The sequence below is a fragment of the Saccostrea echinata genome, unplaced genomic scaffold (assembly GCF_033153115.1).
Source record: "Saccostrea echinata isolate AGI-Se365-2 ecotype Australia unplaced genomic scaffold, CSIRO_AGI_Sech_v1 ptg000054l, whole genome shotgun sequence".
Taxonomy (NCBI): domain Eukaryota; kingdom Metazoa; phylum Mollusca; class Bivalvia; order Ostreida; family Ostreidae; genus Saccostrea; species Saccostrea echinata.
In genome coordinates, this window is record NW_026889803.1 from 26603898 (window position 1) to 26630055 (window position 26158).

General features: G+C 32.9%; 2 protein-coding genes across 2 annotated transcripts; one reads left to right on the forward strand and one right to left on the reverse strand.

The window, feature by feature from the left end:
- Nucleotides 1-4750: 4750 nt before the first annotated feature.
- Nucleotides 4751-11755, reverse strand: LOC133205579 (uncharacterized). Its single transcript, XM_061341418.1, has 7 exons — nt 11016-11755; nt 10757-10889; nt 10106-10391; nt 8808-9033; nt 8433-8607; nt 7506-7559; nt 4751-5036 (listed from the first exon to the last, which is right to left on the reverse strand). The coding sequence occupies exons 1-7, from the start codon at nt 11722-11724 to the stop codon at nt 4802-4804; spliced, it is 1818 nt and encodes a 605-aa protein (XP_061197402.1). The 5' UTR covers nt 11725-11755; the 3' UTR covers nt 4751-4801.
- Nucleotides 11756-14717: 2962 nt separating this feature from the next.
- Nucleotides 14718-25525, forward strand: LOC133204744 (NAD(+) hydrolase SARM1-like). The gene is made up of 10 exons (XM_061340485.1): nt 14718-14723; nt 14948-15033; nt 19876-21322; nt 21430-21606; nt 21853-21977; nt 22173-22408; nt 22822-22972; nt 23254-23443; nt 23822-23943; nt 24946-25525. Exons 1-10 carry the CDS (start codon nt 14718-14720, stop codon nt 25214-25216), a joined length of 2811 nt encoding a protein of 936 aa, XP_061196469.1. The 3' UTR covers nt 25217-25525.
- Nucleotides 25526-26158: the final 633 nt, after the last annotated feature.

The window sequence follows — 26158 nt, forward strand, 5'->3', positions numbered from 1 at the left end:
TGGGAATTAAAATACATACATATGTACAATTTATTTCAGAAAAGTTAAGTCTAAACCTTTTCTTTGATAACATATATATGTCAACAACTGAATGACCTCAAGAGTATCATATTGCATTATGGGTAAACTTAAGCAAAGGCAAATCAGTTGTAAAGAATAAGCAAATAAAATTCATCCAGAATTCTATCAATGAAAAAAAATCACAATCAAAACAAAATCACAGATCTTAGAAAACAATTATAAGCTGAGCAAAATAAATTCAAGAAAAACAACCATTTTCTTTTTTGGAATGATAAATGATATGAAAAGAAAATCACAGTCAGACTGAATCAACTCAGGAAATGACATCTATGTACCAGTTAAAAAAAATCAAAATTGAATTGAAAAACTTCCACATAATTCTGAGTCTTTAAAGCATTTAAAGTATATTATAGATCAAGTCATTCTCAGTGTTATAATAATTAATTGCATATACTGTAAATTACCTTTTATTCATTAGAATTTTATTTTTGTGTAATTATGCGAGACAGTCTGCTTGCAAAAATTTCATTCTTCTGTTTATTTGTACTCTTAAAGATTATGTAGAGCAAATTAAAATTCGTGTAAATTTTGTCTCACTAATAAAGAGTAAATAATGACTATCTCGTGAAAAATTTATGTTGCAAAAATTTGTTGATCTACAGTAATCATTTCTTCTATGAAACACAAATACAGTATTAGATTCTTGAACTTAGATTGCAAGTAAAACTTTGTAATGCCACTTCTAATGAAATAAAACATAATATCATCACATAAAATATCTTAAAAACAAAACATATAAAACAGTCCAGCATCAAATTGCCCTGGAATGCTATGAACACTTTAACAAAACAACAAATTCAAATTAAGCACCTGATTGTTTACATGTGAAAACCTCAATTTTCAAAGTCCACCTTTTCATCTCTTTTTGTAGTGAAATTAAACTCTTTAAAAGCCCTCCTATACTTTTCTTAAATAATTAATGATATATTAATAAGTTTTGAAATTCATATTATAAATCTTGTCACATCTTCAATACCCCAAAAAAAATATTTTTTGAAAAATCACACTTTAACATTGAACATTTTTCCTGCAACAATTATTACTACAAACCTGAGACTGAGTATAGCGTACTATGACTGATTCAATAATGTTTTCAAAAAAGATTCCAATTCATATAAGCATGCATTTAATGCCACCCACTTTTATTTGTGAGAACCAGTACCTTGATTTATCCCCTGATATTAAATGAATGCATGGTCATGCAATGATAATATTTTTGATTGCCAGCAATATCAAAATATATTAGAAAACATCAGTATATTTTATTATCCATGTCCCACTTTTGTGCTGGCATGTTTTGTCTGGATTTCACAAATAAAAACTAGTATGTAATTTCAGATTAACAATACATATTACAAAATTTGTTCTACAAGAATGTACATGTAAATTAATACACAACAGATAAAAATACAATTTCCATTTTCAAAGGGCAATTATTTTACATACATATTTAAAACAGTGTTGTACATATGCAAATTCATCATGCATTTGTTACAGAAGATAGCAAATATGAAGATTAGACAAAGATTTGATCAAATCTAATTGATTCAGTGGTCGAAGGGACCAGTGTCTGGGTTGGCGGTTTGAACACCATTGATCTGTATCCAAAATGTTTTATTGGCATTTTACGCTAGTGAGGTAATTAAGTAACTATAATTTGGTGATTCGCACCATTTGGATATGCATGGCAGAAAAGGCATTTTTAAGATGAGGTCAGATGCTGATTTCAGTTGCTGTTTTTCTAACTCAATTGCGAGTTGTTTTTCTTTAGAATTTTGTATCTTCTAATGCTGCTATAATATGTTTCTTTTTTTTTGTTTTTCATAGATGTCAGTAAACCCCCTAGCAAGCATTAAATGATTTAATTAATTGCCATGATCTGGGAAGTATGTAATAATGTACTGGTACACAAACTTTGAAGAAATTCAGTTTTGCAAAGGTAGAACTCCTAGTTACCATTCTTTTGTTTTCATTTGGCACAACACTAACATGCAAATTATAGAAATGATTAAGTCTCAAGCTCGGAAGACAACCCCTTAGCTAAATATTATCATCTGTATATGGCACAAATAAAGTTCAAATCTACTTTATGAACTCTGTTGTCTACTAAATAATATCAATAATAATCAAGGTCTTTCTTGTAGCATTTAAAACTTTGCCTATTGAAAAACTGCTTGTAAATGTATATGTTAGTGTGGAAAAAGATTCTACAAGATTTTATTAAAAATAACATTAAATTTAACTGGAACAAGATGCATTTGTGAACACTGATGCCCCCATATGGCAGCTTATAGCAAAGGTTAAAGTTTCTCAAATGCAATTCAAACTCCAAGGTCAAGAGATCACAAATGATGTTACCCAATGAAAGGACATGTATCAATGGATATACATGTATCTGGTAAATATGAAAGCCCAAGCACCAACCATTCAAAAGTTATGGTCAAGGTTAATATTTTCTAAAAATGGGTCAAACTCCAAAGTCAAGAGGTCAAAATTAATGGTATGCAGGTGAAGACCTTGTCATAAGAAATATACATGCAAAATATAAATGCCCCAGCACCAAAGTTTAAAAGTTATGGCGAAGGTTAACATTCTTTAAAAGTACATTTGTAGGTCAAACTCCAAGGTCAAAAGGTCAACATTACTGATATCCCAAGGAAGGTCTTGTAACAAGGAACACGTCTGTGAAATATGAGACCCCTAGCTAGCACCAACTGTTCAAAAGTTATGGCCAAGGTTAAAGTTTTTTTTTTAAATGGTTCAAACTCTAAGGTCAAGATCAAAAGGTCAAAAATATTAACACCAATGGAAAGGTCTTGTCACAATGAATACACATGTGAAATATGAGAGCCCTAGTTCCAACTGTTCAAAAGTTATGGCCAAGGTTAAAGTTTGGTAAATTTTTGCAGAAGTGGTTCAAATGTCAAGGTCAAGAGGTCGAATATGTTGGTACCTAAGGAAAGGTCTTGTCACAAGGAATACACATGTGAAATATGAAAGCCATAGCTCCAACCAATCAAAAGTTATGGGCAATGTTAAAGTTTTTGCGGACAAACAGACAGCTAGAGAGACGGACGGACAGGGCAAAAACTATATACCCCCGAATCTTTGATTACCGAGGCATAAAAATGACATTAAAAGAACATCAGAGTAGCACACATATGTACACAACCTTATACATACTGATTATCTCTACAACTATATCATATATAAACTCTATCACTAAAGCTCTTATAAATATAAACACTTGGTAAAATGACTACAACTGCACCAGCAAACATTACCAATGGCAGATGAACTGAGGTATATTGTAGCTACCCTGATTATTTTTACAATTTACCTGATGCATGTTAACATACTGTATACACATTACTAGTGGTTAATAAGTACTTTTCACTAGTCAACACCTTCAAATTATTTTCTTGCAGTACTGTTTCAAATATCCTTTTTTCTCCCTTTTGCATTCTATCCCTTTAATTGAAATAAAAGAATCATGCTAAAATATTATTCCATTGAGACTAAACAACTAGTATTTTGATTGTTGTGGTTGATATATTTAAAAAAAAAATTGGCAAAAAATTATCCAGATTTTCTCTTTTTTTTTTTTTTTTTTTTTTTTAAATTTTTTGCTCTTAACAGATACATATACATTAATACATTATTATAACAGTAACTTGATCCGAAGAGTCGTATCACGTCGAGTTGACAGGCGTGGATCATCAGATCAAACGAGACGCGAAGCGTCGAGTTTGATCTGATGATCCGCGCCTGTCAACGAGACGTGATACGGCTCTTCGGATCAAGTTACTGTTATAATGATAAATTTATTATATATCCCCCTTACAACTAGCAAAATATAGTTTTAAAAAAAACTTTTGAGATCAATGATATAAGATTTTTCCATTAAATAAAGCATATTGTCAAGGAACTTTTTGATGCGCATGAAAAATAACGTCATGTTCTGTGTACTACGTCATCAATTTCAGAGAGGGGTGATATGGATTCAGAAAACCACAGTGTGGTGATCCGGAAAGTCGGATCACACCGTACGAAACCTACAGTAAAATTGAGTGATACACACTTGGGTATATAATAAAAAAAATTGATACATGTAGTCTCCTCATAGACAGCCTTAATCACCAGGATTTGGAAGTCATCAAAAAATAATTCCTAGTAAAGAAACACAATTAAGGTAACCATCAAAACTTAAAAACAGCAAAAATTCCAATCAGCAATGATTTATCAAATGTAGCTGTATATACTTTTTATCAAATACTTGTACCCTTAAAATCACCTTCCAAATCTCCTGACATTTTTTTTTAAATGTTTGTTTATAACGACCAGAATCATAAAGGCACATGAATGAGATCATAGTCTGAGAATCAAATATAAAATATTTTTCAAGAAATTTATTGTTGAATTATTGAATGTTAAAGAATACAAAAGAGATGAAAAATGAAAATCTCTAAGTTTTCTCCCTTCCATTCTTAAAAACATGGAAACTTACAGTGACTTCAAAAATATAAGTAAATACTGAATTGTATGAATTTATGTATGAAAATATCCAGAAACACCTATAACAAACAAACTTTATGTTAATTAAAGGAGAATAAATTGTAGAACTAGTAATTACAATACATGTTCATATATCTATACCCAAAATTTAACAATAACACAACAATCACTTCCTATGATTCAAACATATACTGCTAACTAGGAACTACTTAGAGAAATCTTCTACGCTAACTTTCCCTTTAGCTATATTGCCATATGTATCCTCGACAAATACTGTAACAAATGATGCCCCCAGGGGGAGATTCCTGATGTGTGTGGTTCTCAGATGAAATACAGTTGGGGGTGTGTCCTGAATAAACTCCCAGAAATGGAACACTTCACCCTGAGGTAAAGATCTCAGCTCCACCAATCTAAGACCATTGCTGGATTTCACCATGTTTCTAAAATTAGAAGTTTATAAATACATGTAGTACAGATTACAGTGGTGGATCCAGAAGTTCATGTGGGGGGGTTTTGAGGCTCGTTGGGCCGAAGGGGGAGGGCATGGGAGGGGGTGCCCCCCTCCCATAGGTGGGGGTTCGGGGGGCCTCCCCCGAGAAATTTTCTTAAAAAATGGCTCCAAATGGTGCATTTTCCAGCATTTTAGATTGAATTAATTCGTTTTTGGCCACTTTTTTTCTAGGTGATTTTCAAGACTGACCTACCCTAATTTTCAAGAATTAGAACCAAAAAAAAAAAATAAATAAATTTTGGGATTATTTTTAACTTCCATGTAAACTTGAAAAATGAGACTTTTCTTAAAAAAAAAATTAAATGTAAAATCTGATAAAATTAGAAATATCGCCATTTGAAATATAATATCCAATTCTTCATTTTAAAATGCACATCCAATGTGTCACATGTGAAGCTCTGACTACCAAAATACAACTGATGTGCAATTTCCCAACACTTAGAAAATTTGGATTCTGTGTAGAAACCCTTATTACTCTTTTCAACTACTTGACTCTACTGTAAATACATTTTGAAATATAAGCAAATAATGATATATCATATTGAAGAATAAATATAAATTTATTATTTTGGGAAATTGTTGGAATTATTGCTTTTTCATGGGGGGGGGGGGGGGGGGGGTTGATTTATAATTTCTAACATAAATGCACCATACTTCTATTTTTATCTTATCCATGCACTTACCAGCCCAATGTTTTGAAAAAAAAGTCTTGAAAAACAATAAAAAAGTGGCCAATTCTTGTTTTGACAGGATCTCTATTATATACATATAAGTTTTACCACAATTCATTATGCAAAGTTGTAACCGTTCGTTGGGTTTTATTAAACATCATTCAACTGTAATTTTAAAAAAAAAATGCAGACCATTTGCTTTTTAAAATTGCATTGTAACTTCTATCTACAAGTGTGCTTTTTTTCTGAATAATAATAATAATCACAGTTTATTCACATAGTTCAATAAAGTAAGATTCAATTTTCGAAGAATATTACTTTGGCAATACCAAAACAATACCTGTAATAACTATGTGCAGTTTTGGTTTGTTAGTGTATGATGTTGTGTCATCACTACCTGACTACATGTAGCTGCACGGACTATCATGATCTCTGTATTCATGGTACTGTTGTTATATACCTGTGTATTGTGTGCGCTCAAGCGGAAAGGGATTTCGCATGGGTCTGTATATTTCACCTCTTTGTGTAAAACAATGGGCTTGGATAGAGTCTCATTTATGCAATATATTGTTAAAATGACACTTGTAAAAAAAATTTTTGACTGGGCGGGGGGGTTTTCCCGAACCCCCCCAAACCCCCCTGAATCCGCCACTGGATTATGTGTATACACTGGTAACTAGACACTGATTTACCAAAAGCCAAGCTTCTTGATGTCTAAGCGTACAGTGCAACATGTTTATATAGTGAAAACACTTATAATGAATTTTTGTTAAATTTTGTTAATAAAGTCATAATTAAATGTATCACCAAGTAGTACACTCAAATGGTTTTAACTAGATACAGGAATTATGGATATTTCGATGTAGTGAATTATGGATATAATTCAGCAAATCTGTCTGTCTGTGTAAGGTCACTATATCAGGGTTTTACTGTATTGTGTAACTAATATGTACTGTATACATGCAGTCATACTTTGGCTGCAGATTTATATTTTTATTACATGTATTTAACAAACAAATCTGTGATGAAATAACATATATAGGAGTAATAAATAGAATCCAGAAAACTGTGACATGAAAATGGAGTTTGTTTGGAAAACACAAAAAATCACTGTGAGTGAAATCAAAGCTGTATACAGTGGATGTATTGTATATCGTGTGAATAACAAGCAAATTACTATTGAATAACCTCTTGCTCTCCTATTGTTGCATGACCAAACTGAACAAAGCAACCATTCATATTACATGTAAGATCAACTATATCACGCTCTTAATGATTTTCCTTGACATCTATTAACTACTATATCTAGCATGGCACTTGTTGTCTGATAGGAATATCAAACCCTTATCCAATGAAACCTGACATTTAAATTAAACTTTTGGCCATTTTTGGAGAAATTTTCAAGATTTGGGTATAAATGACACAATTCATGGTGTCAAAATACATTAACTAGCAAGAAAATTACAGCATTTTTAATAGCTATCATATGCAGTTGCCAAGAGTCCAATACTGGTATATATTTATTAATTTAATGCAATGTCAACTAAAACTGAGCAGTTCTGACTTTTCAGAAATTACAGTGCCAAGAAAAGGCCCTAAGTGAATCTTGCTCTTTATCTGAATTTCATTTTTTTCCTCCATCTTGTGTTAAAAATTGTCATGATTACTGGAAAAAAAATGTTTTAAACAGAGGACCATTCTCCCTTCTTTTCCCCTGAAATCCTTACCCTGATATTTCTGGCTGTTTCCCCTGATTTGTTGGATTACTTTTGTTGAACCATCTACATAAAAAGCAAGGCATATACATGTAAGAATCAAAGTTAAATCATATCAAAATACGTAAACTGCTGGTTCAGCATTGTCAAAAAAGGGCAAAACAAACTTCAAAAACTTTTGTCCTCAAATTTCATTTATCCTTGAATTTAAAAAAAAAAATAACTTCATTGTTACCTTTTACGTAAATAATCACTTAAGGCATTGATTTACATATATAATGTATGTTCTAGGATTATCTGATGTATGACTGACTTACAATTTAAAGGATCACAACACACAAAAAAAAAAAAAACGGCAAGAAACACTGTTTAAAAAACTAATTAATCTCCTAAATATCATTTATGAAAATTCTGAATACAGTTACTGTATACAGGGAAAATTTCGCCCCTGTTTTATTTTTGCTCCTTTCACCCAACTCACAGGTGGTCCAATTTAAAACTGGGCGAATTAAAGAACATAGTATAATATTAAACAAAACTGTGACTGGGTGAATTTAAAATGGGGCAAAATTGTTTGCAAATGTGAGAGGGTGAAAATAACACAGGGCAAAAATAACCCTGTATACAGTACTTACCAATTACTACATTGTATATGTACTTATTTTTAATTTAATCAAAATTTTAGTTGCAAAATGTAGGTCATGGGCCTTTTTATAGCAATCTTGAATTAGAGCTTTTAGTATTTTGAATAATTAGCTGCATAATTGGCATGGCTTTCAATTGACAGGATGTAGAGTAGCAGGGCCCATTGACAGCTGATATTAAATCAAAGTTGGGCAACAGACATGAGTTTACTTACTAACAATTGCACCAATGGCACTCAAGTATGAATCCTGCTAAAATAAGTACAGTTACAGCTATGACTAATGAAGCCAGTACCTGTGGAAGTAGAGCAGCACCGCAGAGGAGCGATACCAGTGGGCGCCACCATCTGTAAATGACAGCTGTTGAGTGGGTGGTTCCTCGGGAGAATTGGGCAGGGTCATAGGTGTGGTAGAGAGGGGTGAGGGTGGGGAGGAGGCGGAGCTTGTAGAGGAACAGGAACTGCTCTTCTCTGATAAATAAACAGTATCAAAATAGTCAAAAACAACTGTAAATAAAAACACAACAAAATAAAATGTGGGCTCTTTAGTAGTCACCATAATTAAGCTTAATCAGTGATCATTTAGATTTTTGTAAGCAGCAAACATGCCAAACTAAACTTAATAAATAGAATTTAAAAAAAATTATTTGAATTTATGTAAAGTGTATTACCCCTTCTACACTGAGTTTTAGCCAGCACTCGACCATCCACTCCTAGTAACAGGTCAGTGACGATTTCGCATCCTATCTGGTCCGATATCATCTGGTGCCGTTCTGTCCCATCATAATTCCGAGAACTGAATGTCAAACTTGTAGGAACTAAGGGCTTGAAATTTGACTCTACATTAACAACTAATGGTGGTGGGGCAATGTAGCATTTAGTTCCTGTTTTATTGTACTGAAACAGCAAAAAAAAAATAAATCATGCATAGCACTGTGATGAAGAAAATTTACTAAACATTTTCATAACTATAGCCAGTCATTATTGCTAAGGATGTAACTGAACTACTAATGTATTACATAATACAAACACATTGGTCTCTAATCAATGTGTTTTTTTTAATAAGTCTTTAACATTCCTGAATTTAATAAATTTCTATGATAATCATATAATCTTGTCTGAATAAATGGGAGGGGGTGTAAATATTTTTTATAAATAATTGCTGCATGATGTCAAAATATCAAGACTCTAATAATAACATATTCATTTAGAAACATACTTGCCCCCAACATGGTAAAATTGAAATGGGTTAACTTTAAATTTGATTGCAAAAAAGTGGGTAACCTACTAGTCAGGGGCAAATTTATGTAATGCAAAGTTTGATACCAGACCTTGATATCATTTGGGGCAATTTATTTCTTATAGAGAACACTGTGCAAAGTTTGATGTCTGTCAGGCAAAGGGTTCTCAAGATACTGAGCAGTCAGTATCTTCCCATGTTCCAATCTGACCTTATTCTTTGATCTTGTTACCTTAAAATCTACAGTGGCCATCTACTCCTTAGGGGGAACCAATGAACTAAGTTTTAAGTCTGTCAAGCAAACAATTCTCAAGATATTGAGCAGTCAATATCTTTTTATGTTCATTTTTGACCTTTGACCTTATGACCTTAAAATGAATAGGGCTTATCTACTCCCCAGGCGAAACCAAAAAGTTTGACGTCAATCAAGCAAAGGGTTCTCAAGATAATGAACAAAAAATAACTTCCTTGAGTAGTTTAACCCTTGAACTTGTGACCTCTAAACCAATAGGGGTAATCTTCTCTTTAGGGGAAACCTGTGTACTAAGTTTGATGTCTGTCAAACAAAGGGTTCTAAAGATATTGAGGGGACAACATTGGTCTTCCGACCCATATACCAGTTGACCAACCAACATGTGCAAAACAATATGCCCTTTTTTCAGGAGGCCCCAGGGCATAAAAAAGGAGCCATGTTTATATTTCAGATTTCTTGTACAGAGAGATGTTTACTTTTTTAACTGGATTTTGATAACTTGTAGAATTTGTTGTATATGCTGCTTTTGATGTTGTGTCTTTGCCTGACTCTATGCTGCAGACACTGCTTCTGTCCTCACTAATGCTCCTCTCCTGAGTTGACTGTTGTTTAGACTTGTACCTCTGGACAATAAACACCCTATTAATGTCATCAAAGCCTCGAGCCATGACCCCAGATGGAGTATGAGCAAGATCAAAAGTGTGTCCCAACTCATGTAAAGCTGCCCCCACGCCTGTTGCATAGTTGGCCCAGTGATACTCCCTGTAGAAAAAGTTTATTGAAAACAATGTTAGCATAGTGTAGGCTTTCTACCTTGCTTAAAGTTCATCACCCCTTTGTTCCTTTATATAAAATCTAAAAATAAAAAAAAAAACAACCTGAAAATAAAAAAAAATCTAAATTATAATTGAAATGTAAACAGTTTTGGCATACATGTACTTCAGGGTGCAGAATTTGACAGAAATCACCTTTTATCTTGACATTGTTTAAAAGGAATAATAATCATTAATTCCAGTGAGAGTTATCTCTCTTATCAGAAGGTCAGTGAACCTTAAAGAGGAAAATGCAGCTTTGATCTGAAAAGTAACAGTTTTAATAATTCAGCTAAAACAGAAGTAACCTATTACCTATATGCACTGTCATCCATATATTTTTTCCTGTCAATTTTACGAACATCTGTAAATCTTTGATGTATTTCTTCAATACTCCTGGCCCAGGTGTGTAGGTTAGCGGTACCAAACAAAGCCAGCCCTCCTCCACCTGTTAATGCAAATATCATCCTGATAAAATAATATTTCCACCTGTTAATGCTCTCCCTGGTCATTAGCATAAACTGAAAACTTCATTGATTAAAGTTTCTCAAAAATATTAAAAAGAATATATTACCAAGAGCAGCATGGCCCTTTGTCTGCTTCAGGATATCTCCATGAGATCTGGGAGGTTCAGTGTTTTCTGGTAGAGAATATCGAGTAAAAGACATAAAACAAAACCATTTACAACAATCTTTCTGAGTAAAATTAGACATCATTAATTCTTTAGCAAAATGTGTCCAGAGTTCATTCCCTGTCATTGACTGAGCTCTTTCTAGAGTCAACTGACTTCTAAAGATATGACAGAATGGTTCATAATCTTGATCCATTTCAAGTTGAAAAGTTTTATAACCAAAGCCATGTTCGTTTAATTTTTCTGCCGTAAAAGTTTGGACTAGCATAGCAGCTAGTGTCACCCTGTCTACCGCACTGAGAACAGAACAATCCTCATCCTCGGGGCCTTGAAAGTTCCCATCATCATCACTACAAATGATATACACAGGTCTGACAAAAAGAGGGATCTCCGGAATGTACCGAGTGAGGGTCAAAACCAGAACCTGAGACTCATGAATGAGACGAATGACATTTTCTCCAACTTTTAACTTGACCAGTACTTTAAATGCTCCCTCCACGACTGGCCATTTAATTGGCTGGCAGGGCTGGATTGAGGTGTTGATAACAATGATGGTGCCATCTGATGTGGTATAGTCTATGTCGCCAATCAGTAAAGGAAGGTGAAGGCTGATTGACTGGTTGTCATGGAGATTGTACACTCTAATAACCATCCTAGCACCATCTCTCTACCAAAGCATATCTTGCCCTGTAATAATATTGTACAGAAATTATCATAATAGTAATGTCTCACTTTAAATACCCTAAATTTTTTTCATTTATACAGTAAAATTTGTTTTGTACAAACTTGGATTAATAGTGAATTTATGGATATAGCAAAGTTTTTTTCCCCAGCAAAATTCTTAACAATTCCTTACAAAATTGTATAGTTATAAGGAACTGATATAATGAATTTACAGATAAAGCATATTGATTTTGTGTCCTGTAGAGATTAAAAAATAATGAATTTAACAGCTTTTATAGCCAACACAAGCCAAAGATCTCAAAATTTAAAATATTGAACTGACACTTTTTTTCTTAAATATTTATATTTGCAATTTAATTCATCAGAAAACTTCAGTTCTCCAAGGTAAATTTTGTGTTAAAAATACTTCCCTGAACATATTCAAGGATAACATGTATATTGCAAATCACTATATACTTAGTGAATTTGTTATATGATAATACAATCAAATTACGGATATAGTGAAATAAATTCACAGGTCCCCAGGACTTTGCTTTAATTAAACCAAGTTTTACTATGCAATACTATAGCTTTAAATCATTCCTTTAGTACTTCCATTAGATAAACACCTAGCTGCTATAAATGATACATGAGTTCTTTTCTTTGACCTTAAAATGACCTTGACAAAACTTTAGGTTGACAACATATACATGTACCTTTTTTTTTCATTTCATTTTTATGTTTCACAAGACATTGTCTATTTGATGTTATGTGAATTTAAGAATCTTAGTTATACAAAAAACATGACATACATGTGATATTAGACTTCTTCCTTAATTCCCTTAGAGGCAAATCTATACTGTGTACTGGTGCAGTATCATTTCCACTATTTCATTAGGATAAATAAAAATTGATATTAAAAAAGTTTATATAGATGAGGGTGAAAACTGATTATTAAAAATTTGAAGAAGGTAAGTTAGATCTGTATACCTGACTTCAATGTTTCTGCTTTGGTGATTTCCATACTTATATTTTTTGTTATTATTTCCTCTCGTTTGTTTGCCTTATTTCTTAAGTAAATTAAGTGCCCTCTCAACACCCTCCACCCCACCCCACTCCCCCACAAAAAAAGTAAAGGTCAAAGTCATTGTTGCAATTCTTCAAAAAAGTATAAATATTTGCACAGCTAATATCTTTAAAGCTTTAATAAAAATGACTTGAAATTTCTCATGCTGAATGTTTTCTAGGCTAAGACAGACTCACTATCTTGGTACAGGACTAAGTAGTAGAGGCAGACTTTGTAAACTGTAACCTGCAAAGACAAAAATGTGACACATCAGACTAGGATTTTTAACCCAGGTCCCGTATTAAATCACTAGTCAGGAGCTCTTCTATCTGAGGTATCTGGCCACTGGTGGTCAAACCTTTTTTTAACATATACTTCATTCAACTGCTACAAGTATTTAATAATTTAAAGTTAATTTTTCAAAATTTTAAATGTACGTGTCTGTTTTATTTTTACTTTGCTAACTTTTTGAATGAGGGTGAACAGGAGAGGGTATTCCCCTCATCCATTTCATAAAAAAAACTTTTTTAATCTTATACATCAGCACATGTACATTGTAAAATTGATATTCAGAGATTTACTGGCACAAAAACATCGGTCCTGCTAAACAGAGTACGCTAGTACGAAAGAGTACTTTAGAGTACGCTAGTAAAATTTAATAATTTAATGCAATTTAACTACTTTTTGTATGTTTTTCTACTTTAGTTAAACATAATGAATATATATTTTAAATTAGATTTGTATGTTTTCCTTATTTTAGGAGTTATTTCAAATTCTGATTTCAGGTGACGGTTTATCGTTTGATCCCGATCTAATTTAACTTGAACATGTTGAAATGTTTCATTGTTAATGTAAAAAATATTTATATAGGGCAATAAATTTAATTTTTGATCAAATTTAGTTGAAGTTAGTAAGTCTGAAACAAAATATTAATCGAGATCAGAGTGTTAATAATCTTTAACAGTTTAATGCATTGAATCATGAATGTTATTTTCTTGTCAAAATAGCGCTAAAAACAAATATTTTGAAATAAATATTGCAATATTAGTTTATAATAATGTTTAATCGAGTTATATTTACATAAATAAACAATTTAATTGCATTAAACTACACATTTTTTCTAGCGTACTCTAAAGTACTCTATCATACTCTGTTTAGTAGTACCCCAAAAACATACATAATACATCTAAGGACAAGCTCAGCAGGCTCCAACTTTTCACATACAAATGTAGGATGCTTGAGTAAAGCTATTTGATAGCTAACACTGCCTACCTCTAACAACTTGTAGTGTTCAATACTTATATGGAACAGCTGACACCAGCTGTGCTTGAAACTTGCTATAGCATACCTTATTATTCTGGACTCGTGTTAATCACTTTTCAAGTAGCAAAGTCTTATTAAAAAATCTTTTGAGAAACCTATGAAAGTGTTGTATGTATAGCACGTTTAGGCAATTCAATAGCGGTAAAAATCAAGGAGGTGGGAATCTTTTTAGACGAGAAATTTAGAAAGTAGTTAATTTGTTTACATGTAAGTATTATCCGCATTTCGAACACGATGAAATTTTGAGGTATTGAGCACAAAGGATTCAAAATAACAGTGACAGTTGACTACATTAACATAATTCAAACTTGAAATGTTTTTGTGATAAAAATAAAACAAAGATCTTCAATTTAGCAAACACAACTCATTTAGCCCCCCTTAGCATTCTTGCAAAAATCAGTGATCGGGCTCGGAATATAAAAAAATCTAAAGCAAAGAGAGATAAGAAAGTTAATCACAATATTTTACGTTTTTATATTTATTTATTTTATTTTATTATTTACAAAGCTGCAGAATTTTAAAAAAAGATTTGAGGTAACTTGAATTATAGTTGAATAATGTTATTTCTAAGACATAGGTAGAATTATTTCAGAATGCTTGTAAGATAAGTAAAAGCATGATTGCCATGAATGTTTACATTTGGTATAAGAGGTCATTCCAACGTTTTCAGTTTTATTTGAATGTAATGTGATAAACACATTGGTATAAAACTGTAAACTAAATTAGGAATTGAGTTCATTCTGAAAATATTGGTCTTCTTATCTTCAGTATCTTCATCTTATGATGTGAATATTGCACATGGTTATGGGATGACTCATCTAAGATAAAAGCACGTTTGCATTTTTGTAACAGAGTAAAGGTGCCATGCCCTACGGCATTATCATCACATAGGAAGTTATTAATCAAAGAGTAAGCATGATTTGTTTTCCCCTTTATTATTCTCTGTATTAATTCATATATTCAGTTCAAGAGCGAGACATTGAAATGGATTTGATATTTTAACTGAAAAACATCTGTACGATTGTCATTTTACAACGGAAGTTTTAAGAATGGGGAAAAGGTAAAGTACTTGGTACAAAATTTTTTATTGCTTAATTAATATAACATTTCATTTTCCTTAGTGTTGTCATGGGAAATGTTAAAATTAATTAATTTAGTCACATTGAACATGTCAGGCTTGACAGAAAAGAATAAATCATATTCCTTTTAGAATTAACTTTCTCAGTTTTTAAGAACAAACAGGTCAGCTATGTAATTATGGTGGTCATGTTAAACCACAGACATGTAACTTTGGACTTTAATATTTACCTCCCTCCATGGTGAGTTACTTTTTGCATTGAAATATGGACTTATAAAGAGATATTTTGATGACATTTATTGAGGAATGATAAATTATTATGCAAAAATGACTGCATGTAAGGCAATCAGTTCTAAGATGCTTTTTTCCCTCTGATTTGAACAGGTCCAGGACAGTCTCTTGATTATAGGGCTGTCATGGTTACACAAAATAACCGAAAACCGAGGTCCAATTTGTTCAGTTCAGTTTCGGTTCCATATTCCTGAATTTCGGTTCGGGTCTGGTTTATATATTAGAATCTGTTTAATATAAAAAATGGTGTCGAAATTAAAAAAAAATGAAGATGGTAACAGTGATAAATAAACATCAGAACTGAAATCAACATCATTCCATGACAAAACACTTGTCAGGAAAGGATAAGATAATTATCGAAACGAGCAGGAATGTTCAAGTTGTGGCTAACAGTAGGCATAGTAGTCCTAAACACTGATGTCTAGACGTTAACATGGCTAAGACTTGTTTTCAGTGTGAATTTAACGTAACAAATAAAGATTTTTCAAGTTAAATTCATGAAATTGAGGTTTAAAATAGATGTAAATAACCATACCAAAAAACCCGAAACCGAACTGAAAATTTACAGAACTGACCCGACCTGAAAAAATTTGGAACCGTGACAGCTCCACTTGATTAAGCCATATATCATGAATTAGCCATATATAGTTTTATTTAACTATTCAGAATAGTTTAATTAAGCTATTTGTTATCACACTTTTTTCTTAAATGTTATTTTTTTTCAGAATGTACAAAAAGCCGCATCTTGGCTCAGTGAACAAATTCAACTTTGAATTTGGAAAACAATGCATGTAATATTCGCTCTTCAAATTGCATCTCCTTGAGAGACTTTATACTCTTTTGGGCTATATAAAGCAATTCATTTGTGACCACACAGTTATACTTCTGGAATGAAATTATAAAGGAGGTCAACTGTGGTCAACAAGATAATTAATTAGTAATAATTTAGCACAATGTGAAGCATCATACTTATCCATGCATCAACGCACACAAGGTGATGTACAGTTATCCATACAGTGGAAATACAACTTTTGCCTAAAAATATTCAAAACCTGCATTGATAAAACTACTAGTATCTTTTATCGGAGTTGCTCTTTTGATAGTCCAAAGTACATAATTATATGAACAGTCAAATACTTGTAACTTTTTGTCTTTTTCTTACAAAAAAAAAATTTTGTTAAAAAACTGTTTAGAAATACCTGTTTAGTTAATTCAAGCTAATTATACCAAATCAAGAAATTGTGCTGGACCTGTTAAAAGTGGGAAAAAAAATAAAATAAATCATCAAAATCAAACTAAATATTTACAAAAAGCCCATTTGATTTATTAAATCTGCAATTTTTAAATGAAAAATGATTTTTAGGGCATCAGCAATGGCCAAATGTAAGAATTTTTTTTTTTCAGTTATACATGTACCACTTGTCGGACACTTTTAGGAAAAAGCTTTTCTCTCCAGTAACTTCACCCTTTATATGATAACGTCTCATTATTAATTTTAATCTGTGTAATTTGAATGCATAAGAAAGTAATGAAAGAATACGGTTTATTGCATCAGGCATGGCTCAAGTGGAGGACAAATAGTACATATTGTAAACTAAAATAATCATCATTAAGCAAATAAAATGCTATTCTTAGACTGTGTAAACTAAATTAAGATTTGAAGAGTTAATATCAACGGTAAAGTGTTAAAATTGAGAACATGCAATCTTCATGATGAAGGAAAAATATTTCTGAAAATTTTGGGTGCTGTCAAGTACCGCTACTTAGTCCGGTAGACAACTGGAGTGTCAGAAACTAATTGTCAACCCAGATAGTTTTTTTTTCTTAGTAATCTTTGGCATAGATTCAGTGCATGCTTACATTAAGAGTGATTATGTATTAACTACTACACCTGCTGTGTTAGAAAAAATAGATGTTGACAAAATAAATTATACCTTAATTACAGAAGTTTGCAGGTGTTTCTATTGTATATATTGAAGAAACTTATCGTATGTGAACAAATAATAAATATAAAAACAAAAAGAAATCCTATTAGTACATGTAGGTTAGCATTTAAAAAAGAAAAACAAAATTTATTAATTTCAACAAGGATTATGGTCATTTAGATGTAAGTCCAATAAAGGTTATAAAATTAAAACTTGAAAAGAAGCAATGCCTTATATAACACTTAACTAATAGGGATCATTTAAAAAACAAAAACAAAAAAAACCTCATCTGTGACAAATGATCTGATATCATGCAAAATGTGTCATGTGCATTTTAGTTTTGATATAATTAAGTACTTGCATTATAAAGATATTACTTTTTCTGCCAATTAAGTTTTAAAAGAAGAACAAAATCATCTAAATTACATAAATCAGATTATGTTATGATGAATTTCTTGAAGGTTGTCCTCAACTTTTTTAGCATGACTTCCCTCATGAATTGATGGGGGAAATTCAAGGTATTCAATACTTGACATAGGTAATTTTGCTTCAAGTGAATGAAATATGTCTTGTGAATGAAAACATTAGGTGGACGTATATTTCTGTGCGTCAGCATTGCGTTATATCTGAATGGCTGTAAACCTATTTCCTCATACCTGTTGGCCTAGGTATGACAGTACAAGACCTTCCTCTGCCTGTACACATTGTTAACAAGATCGGATTACATTTTAGGTGTACAGGGGAAACACCATTAGAAAATCTTGTGAACAGTGAAAAAGCATTTTATTTTATACTGTTCATTCATGATATCACAAGGTGTATTAGTGTTTCATGTGGGGGAGTGAGGGGTATATATAAATAAGATATCCTACTACCTTGTCAATAGGAGAATTATAGTACACTAGCAATGCAAATTAAGACACCCAAGGGGTAAGTTATTGTAGTTTTAGTTTGGTAATTTATCCAGTGCAACAAATTATTAGATTTTTTTTTTGAGTATTTTATACCTGCACTTTCTGAAGACAGTTTGGTAACTTAAACACTATATTAAATTGAATATCCATTATATTATTTTGAATTTATGTTACCTTCATGTGTCTAATATTAAATCTTTTAGAACATGCCATATCTGCCAAGATTACATTGTATTTAAATAGATGAATTTGAGATACAGCTTTCTCTTCGACTTGAATTTGACAGCTCTTGATTTACGCCTGTTTTCATGCCTTGAACAGGAGAAAAATCAGTGACGTGAATATTGAATTTATAATAGGAAATGTACACTTTATTTACTCGACTAAGATACTTCTGATTGGAAGCATGATCTACAATTATAAAATGCGTATTGTTTATGATCAATCACTTTATTCATTGACATTGAAAAATTGAATTCACCTGTATTTTTCCTTTCAAATATAATATATATATACGCCAGCTGATATACATATATATATTGTACTTTTGTCACCTAACAATGATTAATCACTGCTCATCTTGGTAGTAGTAAGAAACAGGTCAGCAGCACGTTTTGTGTAATGAAGTTTACAAAACTGTTAGAAAGGATTAAATCTTGCCACCCTCTGTAAGTACATCATCATTCACAGAGTACAGTACTGTATATATTGGTGAATCATGTGTGCATACTGAAGACTATATACTGATTCATGAGCTAGCTAGGTTTAGCAGTTTTCAAGGGGATTGCTCAGATTTCTAAGTTATGTAATCACATGTACCAGAGAAAGTTGAAAGATTAACCATGGCTCTTACCAATAATTTTAAGAATGATTCAATATGTCCAGCAGGTGCTTGCATGCATGTCAGTGGGTACATGGCACTTACTGCAGAGAGATTCATGAATGTATTGGTTTGTCTGGTATAGAAATGAGTAATAAGTGATTGATAACTTACATAGATATACTTTTTTGTAAAAGATGTTACAGTGAATATTATCTAAGCTATGTATACAGATCACTTTTATAAAAAAAATTAAGACATGAAAGTTAATCTGTTTAGGCAATTAGAATGTGTCTTGATTTAAGAGTAGGTTGTGCTATTTTAGCCTTGGGCTTTGAGTTGATGTGAAGATTGCTTGTTGATCAAAGGTGTATACACATGCAACCCTATCTGCACCTTAACTTCCAGGAAGGAAGTACCTGTCAGTTTGATATTACAGATTCTGGTTTGTTTGAAAATTCCAGGTGTCTAATTCTAAATTAATTGTTTGTTTGTTTTGGTTGAAAAAGATTTCAATGATTTTGTTTATATGTGCAACTTCAATGTTTTTTTTTTTTTGTTGTACTTTTATTATATGTTTATAGTTAATTATAATCCAGCAAAATCACAAATGCTGAATTAAAAGATTTGTAAATGAAGTTTCATAACTTCCAAAAGTGTTTGATAAAATTTTTTGGAACGTTTGAAAAAAATATTCAATATAAGTCTGCATTTTTTTTCCAGGGCACAGTTACAAGAAATGTCTGACGATTCAGATGATGGACCGAAAACAAAATCCAAAATTGTCAAAGAATTTGTTTCCAAGAACTTTGACCCCGATAAGTTGATTGACAGATCTCAGTCTGATGCCAGCTTTGTCAAATTCCACTCGACAAGTTCTGTGTCAGGCAGCAGGAAGTTCACAAGCCAGAGAACTGAGAGAAAGGAACAGTCATCCAAAGTCTCTGAGAGCTCCAAAGTGTTCTTCGATCTCTCCAGCCTTGAGTCTGAAGAAAATGAATCGGGAAGATATTCCAAGATAGAAAAAAGGAACTCCATTGATATGTTGGAAACCATCTCTCAGGATGAAAATTCAACAATCTGTGACAACAATTCCAAAGAATCTTTACTGTCAGCATCAGAAAGCAGGTTTTCATCTGATGATCTGGAAAGTCTTGTGTCTAGTGAGGATAGAATTGAACCAGAAATTTGCTGTGTGCAGTACTGTGACAAGTACCCTTTGATCCTTTCAACAGTGACAGACTCAGACACAAGTCGTCTAAACCAGACAAACGTGAAAGTCAGTTACCAAAAATTGTCGCAAGAACTAGAAAATCACATCAAACCTTTGAAGGCTGCTAAACATAGACATGAAGTTAGGCATCTAGACAGGATAAAGAATGTTTTAGTGGAGGCTTGGCAGGTTCCCATGTTTGGAAGGGACATTGCCTACCGTCTGTGTGATGCTTTGAGGAGTGAGGGTATATTGGACATGCTGATAGAAAACTGCAACTCAAATAACAAGGACCTTTTGAAGGCATCAGCCTCTGTGTTAGAACAGTGTCTTTCCTGGGAAAATCGAAATCATGTTGCAAAAACAGGGCTTGAAATAGTTATAACAATGACCAAAAGAGAAATTGCCAATCATGAGATGTCCTACATCATCACTGGTATTTTAGAGGGTTTGTTCAAAATTTCAGAGGAGGCATCAACAAAAATAATTAACTTTGGAGGTTTGGATGTCATTTTACATTGGTCAAGGTCAAGTGACATTAGAAATCTCAGGCACTGTGCGAAAGCTTTAGCCAATCTGTCATTGTTTGGAGGAGCTGAAAACCAGGAGGAAATGGCCAAGAGAAATGTCCCAGAATGGTTATTTCCTTTGGCTTTCATGGAAGATGACACCATTAGGTACTATGCATGTCTTGCCATTGTTGTCTTACTGGCAAATAAAGAACTAGAGGCTGCAGTGATAAAGTCAGGCACCTTAGAATTAGTGATGCCCTTCATAAACTCGACAAAGCCCTCTTCCTTTGCTAAAAGTGATGCCTCTCAACAACAGGGGAAAGACCACATGTGGTTAGAGAGACTGGTTCCCCTTCTGCTAAGCAGGAAAGAAGAAGCTCAAAGTCTTGCTGCTTTCCATTTTGCAATGGAAGCAGGGATCAAAGAGGAACAAGGAAAACTTGATGTAAGTTAATTGTAGCTCCCTTTTGCATGACATTTTATAGTCTCTGACAAAAGGAAATGACACATCTGCCACAGACAGCCTATAAATATACGTTTTTCTTGTTTCAGCTCTTTTACGAAATTGGTGCAATAGAACCTCTTAAGAAAGTTGCCAGTAGTCCCAATGCCACAGCATCCAAACTAGCCGCCCAGGCTTTAAAGGTTATAGGGGAGAGCATTCCCCACAAGTTAACCACGCAAGTCCCTGTTTGGAATGTGGTGGATGTAATGCACTGGGTGGCACAGGTCAGTGTTAGAACTACTTTACAGATGAATTTGGTCTTTGCCAAATATTATTGATTTTTGTCAGTTTTTAAGTTGCATTTCATGTTTTTTTTAATTGCTATTTTGAACTTCAATAAGAGGATATTGGGACACCCACTGTTGATTGCACTTCATCCGCTCTCAAGGGAACACAACATAGTCAACCTTGGGGTTCCTGACAATGTAAAGAAATGAGATTGAGTCTGACCTGTTGTTTTCATTTTGTAGGTTGGGTTTAAGGAATATGTTCAGAACTTTAAGGACTGCCAGGTAGATGGAGATTTGCTGCTTTTATTGACTGAGCAGGAGTTAGAGAGCAGTATTAAAATTGACTGCAAAATCTCCAGGAAAAGGTAAAAGCTTCATATATACAGAACATATGCCTGTCCTTTCATCTTGAATATGGCAGGAATTACATATACATGTACATTTGTATATTTAAGGATGTAAATCACAATTCACAGAAAAAGGTCTTACAAGGAAATGCAATGATTTAAGAAGGTAGAGGTATGTTTTTATTTGAAAACTTTTCCTCTCTTTTCTGACAGATTTTTACGAGAGTTAAAGTCTTTAAAAATCACAGCTGACTATTCCTCATGTGATCCGACTCAGATGGATGCTTGGCTGATGAAAATTCTCCCTGATCTGTCTCAATATACATATGAAATGCTCAAAGCAGGCATGAACAAAGAGGTATTGGCCTCCACAAACAACGAAGAATTGGAGGGAGTGTGTGGAATCAAAAATGGTATTCACCGTCGTCTCATTCTGGAACATGTGGAAGGTAAAACTCAGGAGATTTCTGTTGAATCCTGGCTCTGGGGCCATAAAACTTACACAAGGTGTCTTTTTGATCTCAGTCTCACTTTACAAAGGAATATATAGCAGAAAAGAGAGACTGAGATCAAAAGTGAGCTTGTCTTAGTTTTTTTGGCCCCCGAACCTGATCTGTGATAAAAATGCAATTTTTTAGATGAAGTTTTTGTAACAAAGATGAAGAATCTGAAGAAGATTAATAGGGAGTAGAGCAATATAGGCATTTATTTATAGCAGATCAAACAGAAAATGCACTTCGACTTACATCAAAATTTGAATGTAATTTGAAAATGCATTATGATGAAAAATGAAGTGAGTGTATGAAACATTAAATGAATCTTTGGTCATGTTTTATTAATTACTTTAACCTTTCAACTTCAGATTTATACACAGCTTTACCATTACCCAAGTATGGCAGTATAGGCAGCCTAACCAGGCAGAAGAGTATAGATCCTACAGGATTCGCATCCTACCCTAAGGCAGTCGATGTGTTCATCAGCTACAGGAGGTCAAATGGATCTCAACTAGCCAGGTAAAGGGCAATTCTAGATAACTGGTAAATTTTAATGAAAGAATTTTTTAATTATGTGTGGAAGAGTTCACTTTTTTTTCTTAAGTTTGAATCAATATTTTCTTTCAGTCAGCATTTTACCACTTTTCCTATTTCTAATATATGAATCTTTGTATTAGTAAGATTCTTAAAATACTATGCAAAGATAAATTTATGTGTATTTAATTTGGTGTTTAATTATACCCTAAAATATATTTACAATCACATTTCATTGATCTCCACTGCACTCAATTTTTCTGTAGCTTGCTGAAGGTTCATCTACAACTTCGAGGATTTTCTGTGTTTCTGGATATTGACAGACTCCGTGCTGGAAAGTTTGATGAAAATCTGTTGATGAATATTCGTTTAGCTAAACATTTTCTGTTAGTTTTGACCCCAAGTGCCTTGGATAGATGTATCGGTGACGATGAACAGCAGGATTGGATCCACAAGGTGAGCAATGATTCACTTGACCTATAAATCATTCAGGTGTAAAATAGTCAAAGGTGAGATGTCGTGATAACTGTTTACTCATTAATCAAGATTAAGACATATTGCTTGCTCAGCAATCCATCATCAGGCTTTATTCATAAAATAATCATTGTCCATCGTATAATTCTCAAATCTTTTAAAAAAAATTCCCTAAAGTTTCATATTAAGAGGTGTTTCTTTGTTTCATTTCTGTACCTTGTGCCTCTGTGTGACTCATGTACATGTACACAATCACCAGACTAAGAGAATCTGCTGTAATTCATAAAATGGTGATGGATTATCTTCATTAAATTGATTATTATTTAAGACCCCTCTGTAATAATTGATGTCAAATTTTAGGAGATTGTGACAGCTTTGGAAAGCGACTGTAATATTATCCCTGTGCTGGACAATTTTGATTGGCCGCTACCCGAGGTACTGCCCACTGACATGCAGCAGGTCGTGTACTTCAACGGAGTTAGGTGAGTGTCCAGTATTTGTATGGTACACCTTGCTTTTAGCTTTAATGATTAAAGGTGGCTAGAATTCCCAGAACTACACTAATTTCAAATCGAGCAGTACATGCATGCAGTTATTGAGAGAATTATAGGATATACACATAGCACCTGCTTATGTCCTATAGCACTAACTAGGGCAAATGTATATTTTAAAAGCTTTTGTTGATATTCAGAATCGAAGTGTAGATTAACATTTTGAATTTATGAATATTTATGGAAAGGTTTGCCAAGGGTAAAAACACTTGAATGAAAGTTCCCTTTTTAATGGTGTAGATAGCTTAGATAATGCATGCTTATCTCTAATGACTACCAGCAGCATCTATATATATACATATATGTACCCTATAACCTACTCCCAGAGCATGATATAAAGGCTGAATGTGATCATCTGTAAGACAAACGAAAAACACCCAAAATCTATGTTGTTGCCGAAAGCTGTGTCATTTTCTAATTTCTTCCTATAAATAAACTGGCTGACTCAGTTACTTTAAAGAGATGAAGAACTTTCTGAACTTTAATTGGCAATATAAATTTGCATGAATGGCTCTTCTAAACAAACACAAAATTACTTTTTTCTTTCTCTATTTGGTCTTAATGCTATAAGTGATAAATGATTGTTTTTTTATACAGCAAAGATATTATTAGAATTCCCCTGTTTATTATATGCTGCTAAAAATTTCAAAATTACATGTTCAAAATTATCCTGAAATGTACTTTTCACTCTATTTGCAGTCTGCTTAATTACTCACCTTTTATCACATAAATTAGACTAGTAGCTTTTATATGATAATACAAAGTTATTCATGCACAACAAGTTTATTTTATATCTGGTGAATTGTAATATAATGACACATATTTAACATTTAAAAAGGCAGAGTATTAAGTCTGACAGATAAACATCCCCCGATTATGGGGGACACAGCCCTTACAGATGGTCCTATCATGCTTTGTCATTTACTGCTGTAGATGGGTGCACGACTACCAAGAGGCTTGCATGGCTAAGCTTGAAACATTCCTCAAAAAAGTCCCCGTTGCTCGTTTGAGGTCTGTGGAGCTTCCCACCATTGTGGAGAGACCAGCGTCGGAGTGCGGCAGCATGACGTCTGCTCTTACGGTGGACGAAGTACTGGCACAGGAAGAGATCGTGATGAGGAAAAAAAGCGGCGAGAGAAAAGACTCACGTAAAAGATCATCAGCGCTCATGGAAACAATATCTTCCATTGTAGAAAATTTATAATTATATGACTATTTATTTTGTGTAGAGATCTTGGGCCTTAAAGGTTTTGATTGAAATTGAGTCAGTGTGTATTTTCTGGTTTGTCTCATCACAGTTATAATGTTTGAACATTTGATTGCTGTTTGCATGTGAATGTTTAGAGTAAAAGTTAAAATGTATGCGAGTCCAAAGTGTAGAACAAAGATAATCATCAGATTTCTTCCTTTTTTTGACCTATGATCTCTGACCTTATAAGGTCATGTGTTTTCTTTACTCTTCTGTGATGGAACTTTATTTTCAGGGTAATTAGACCAATGATACCTCATTCTTCATATCGTAAAGATTCATAACATTCTGGATTGATTTAATTTGATTTTACTTAAAAGTAAAATAAATGAATTTTCTATTCTATGCTAAAACTGATTTTGATACCAACTTTCTTCAGAAGAATTTCAAATTGGCTATCATTGTAGCTTTTTAAGGTTTTCAATATTAGCAGTTGAAATTGTTGTACATTTTGATCAGTTTTAACTATTTATCTTGACCAAGATTTTTTTCTCTCTACAGTGATTTAATAGACCAATATTATTTTCTAGTTTTAACTATCTTATATCAGCTTTTCAGTTTAAAACTTTACAATATTACTTTGTGTTTTTATTTCTTTTTTGTTTGAATTATTAATCATTGTAATTGAGTCATTTTTTGGGGGGTGGGGGTGTAGGGGGAGTTCTCTCACTTAAACATTACAAGCTGGTTCTTGTTTTCTTGGAAGTGCTAGTCTATTTTCAGCATATAGACAAGTTTTTTGCTCTTAATTTAAGAAAAGTTCTTGCTCCCTCCCTTTCTTAGTCTTTTGACAGCCATTTTTATTAAAATGCTAAATGTGTAAATGTGTTTGACTTGGCTTGTGAATTTGCTTATATATATTGTGCCACATGTATTGTTGATGTCTGTTTATTGATT

Coding starts and splice junctions, on each gene's coding strand:
- LOC133204744 (XM_061340485.1), top strand. Junction 15,034..19,875: donor AGGAAGTTATTAATCAAAGA/GTAAGCATGATT, acceptor TTTTTTTTCCAG/GGCACAGTTACAAGAAATGT. Junction 21,323..21,429: donor AGGAACAAGGAAAACTTGAT/GTAAGTTAATTG, acceptor TTCTTGTTTCAG/CTCTTTTACGAAATTGGTGC.
- LOC133205579 (XM_061341418.1), bottom strand. CDS start 11,724: ATGGTTATTAGAGTGTACAATCTCCATGACAACCAGTCAATCAGCCTT. Junction 10,392..10,756: donor ATGGATGACAGTGCATATAG/GTAATAGGTTAC, acceptor CTTTTTCTACAG/GGAGTATCACTGGGCCAACT. Junction 7,560..8,432: donor GTGCTGCTCTACTTCCACAG/GTACTGGCTTCA, acceptor CTTTTTATGTAG/ATGGTTCAACAAAAGTAATC.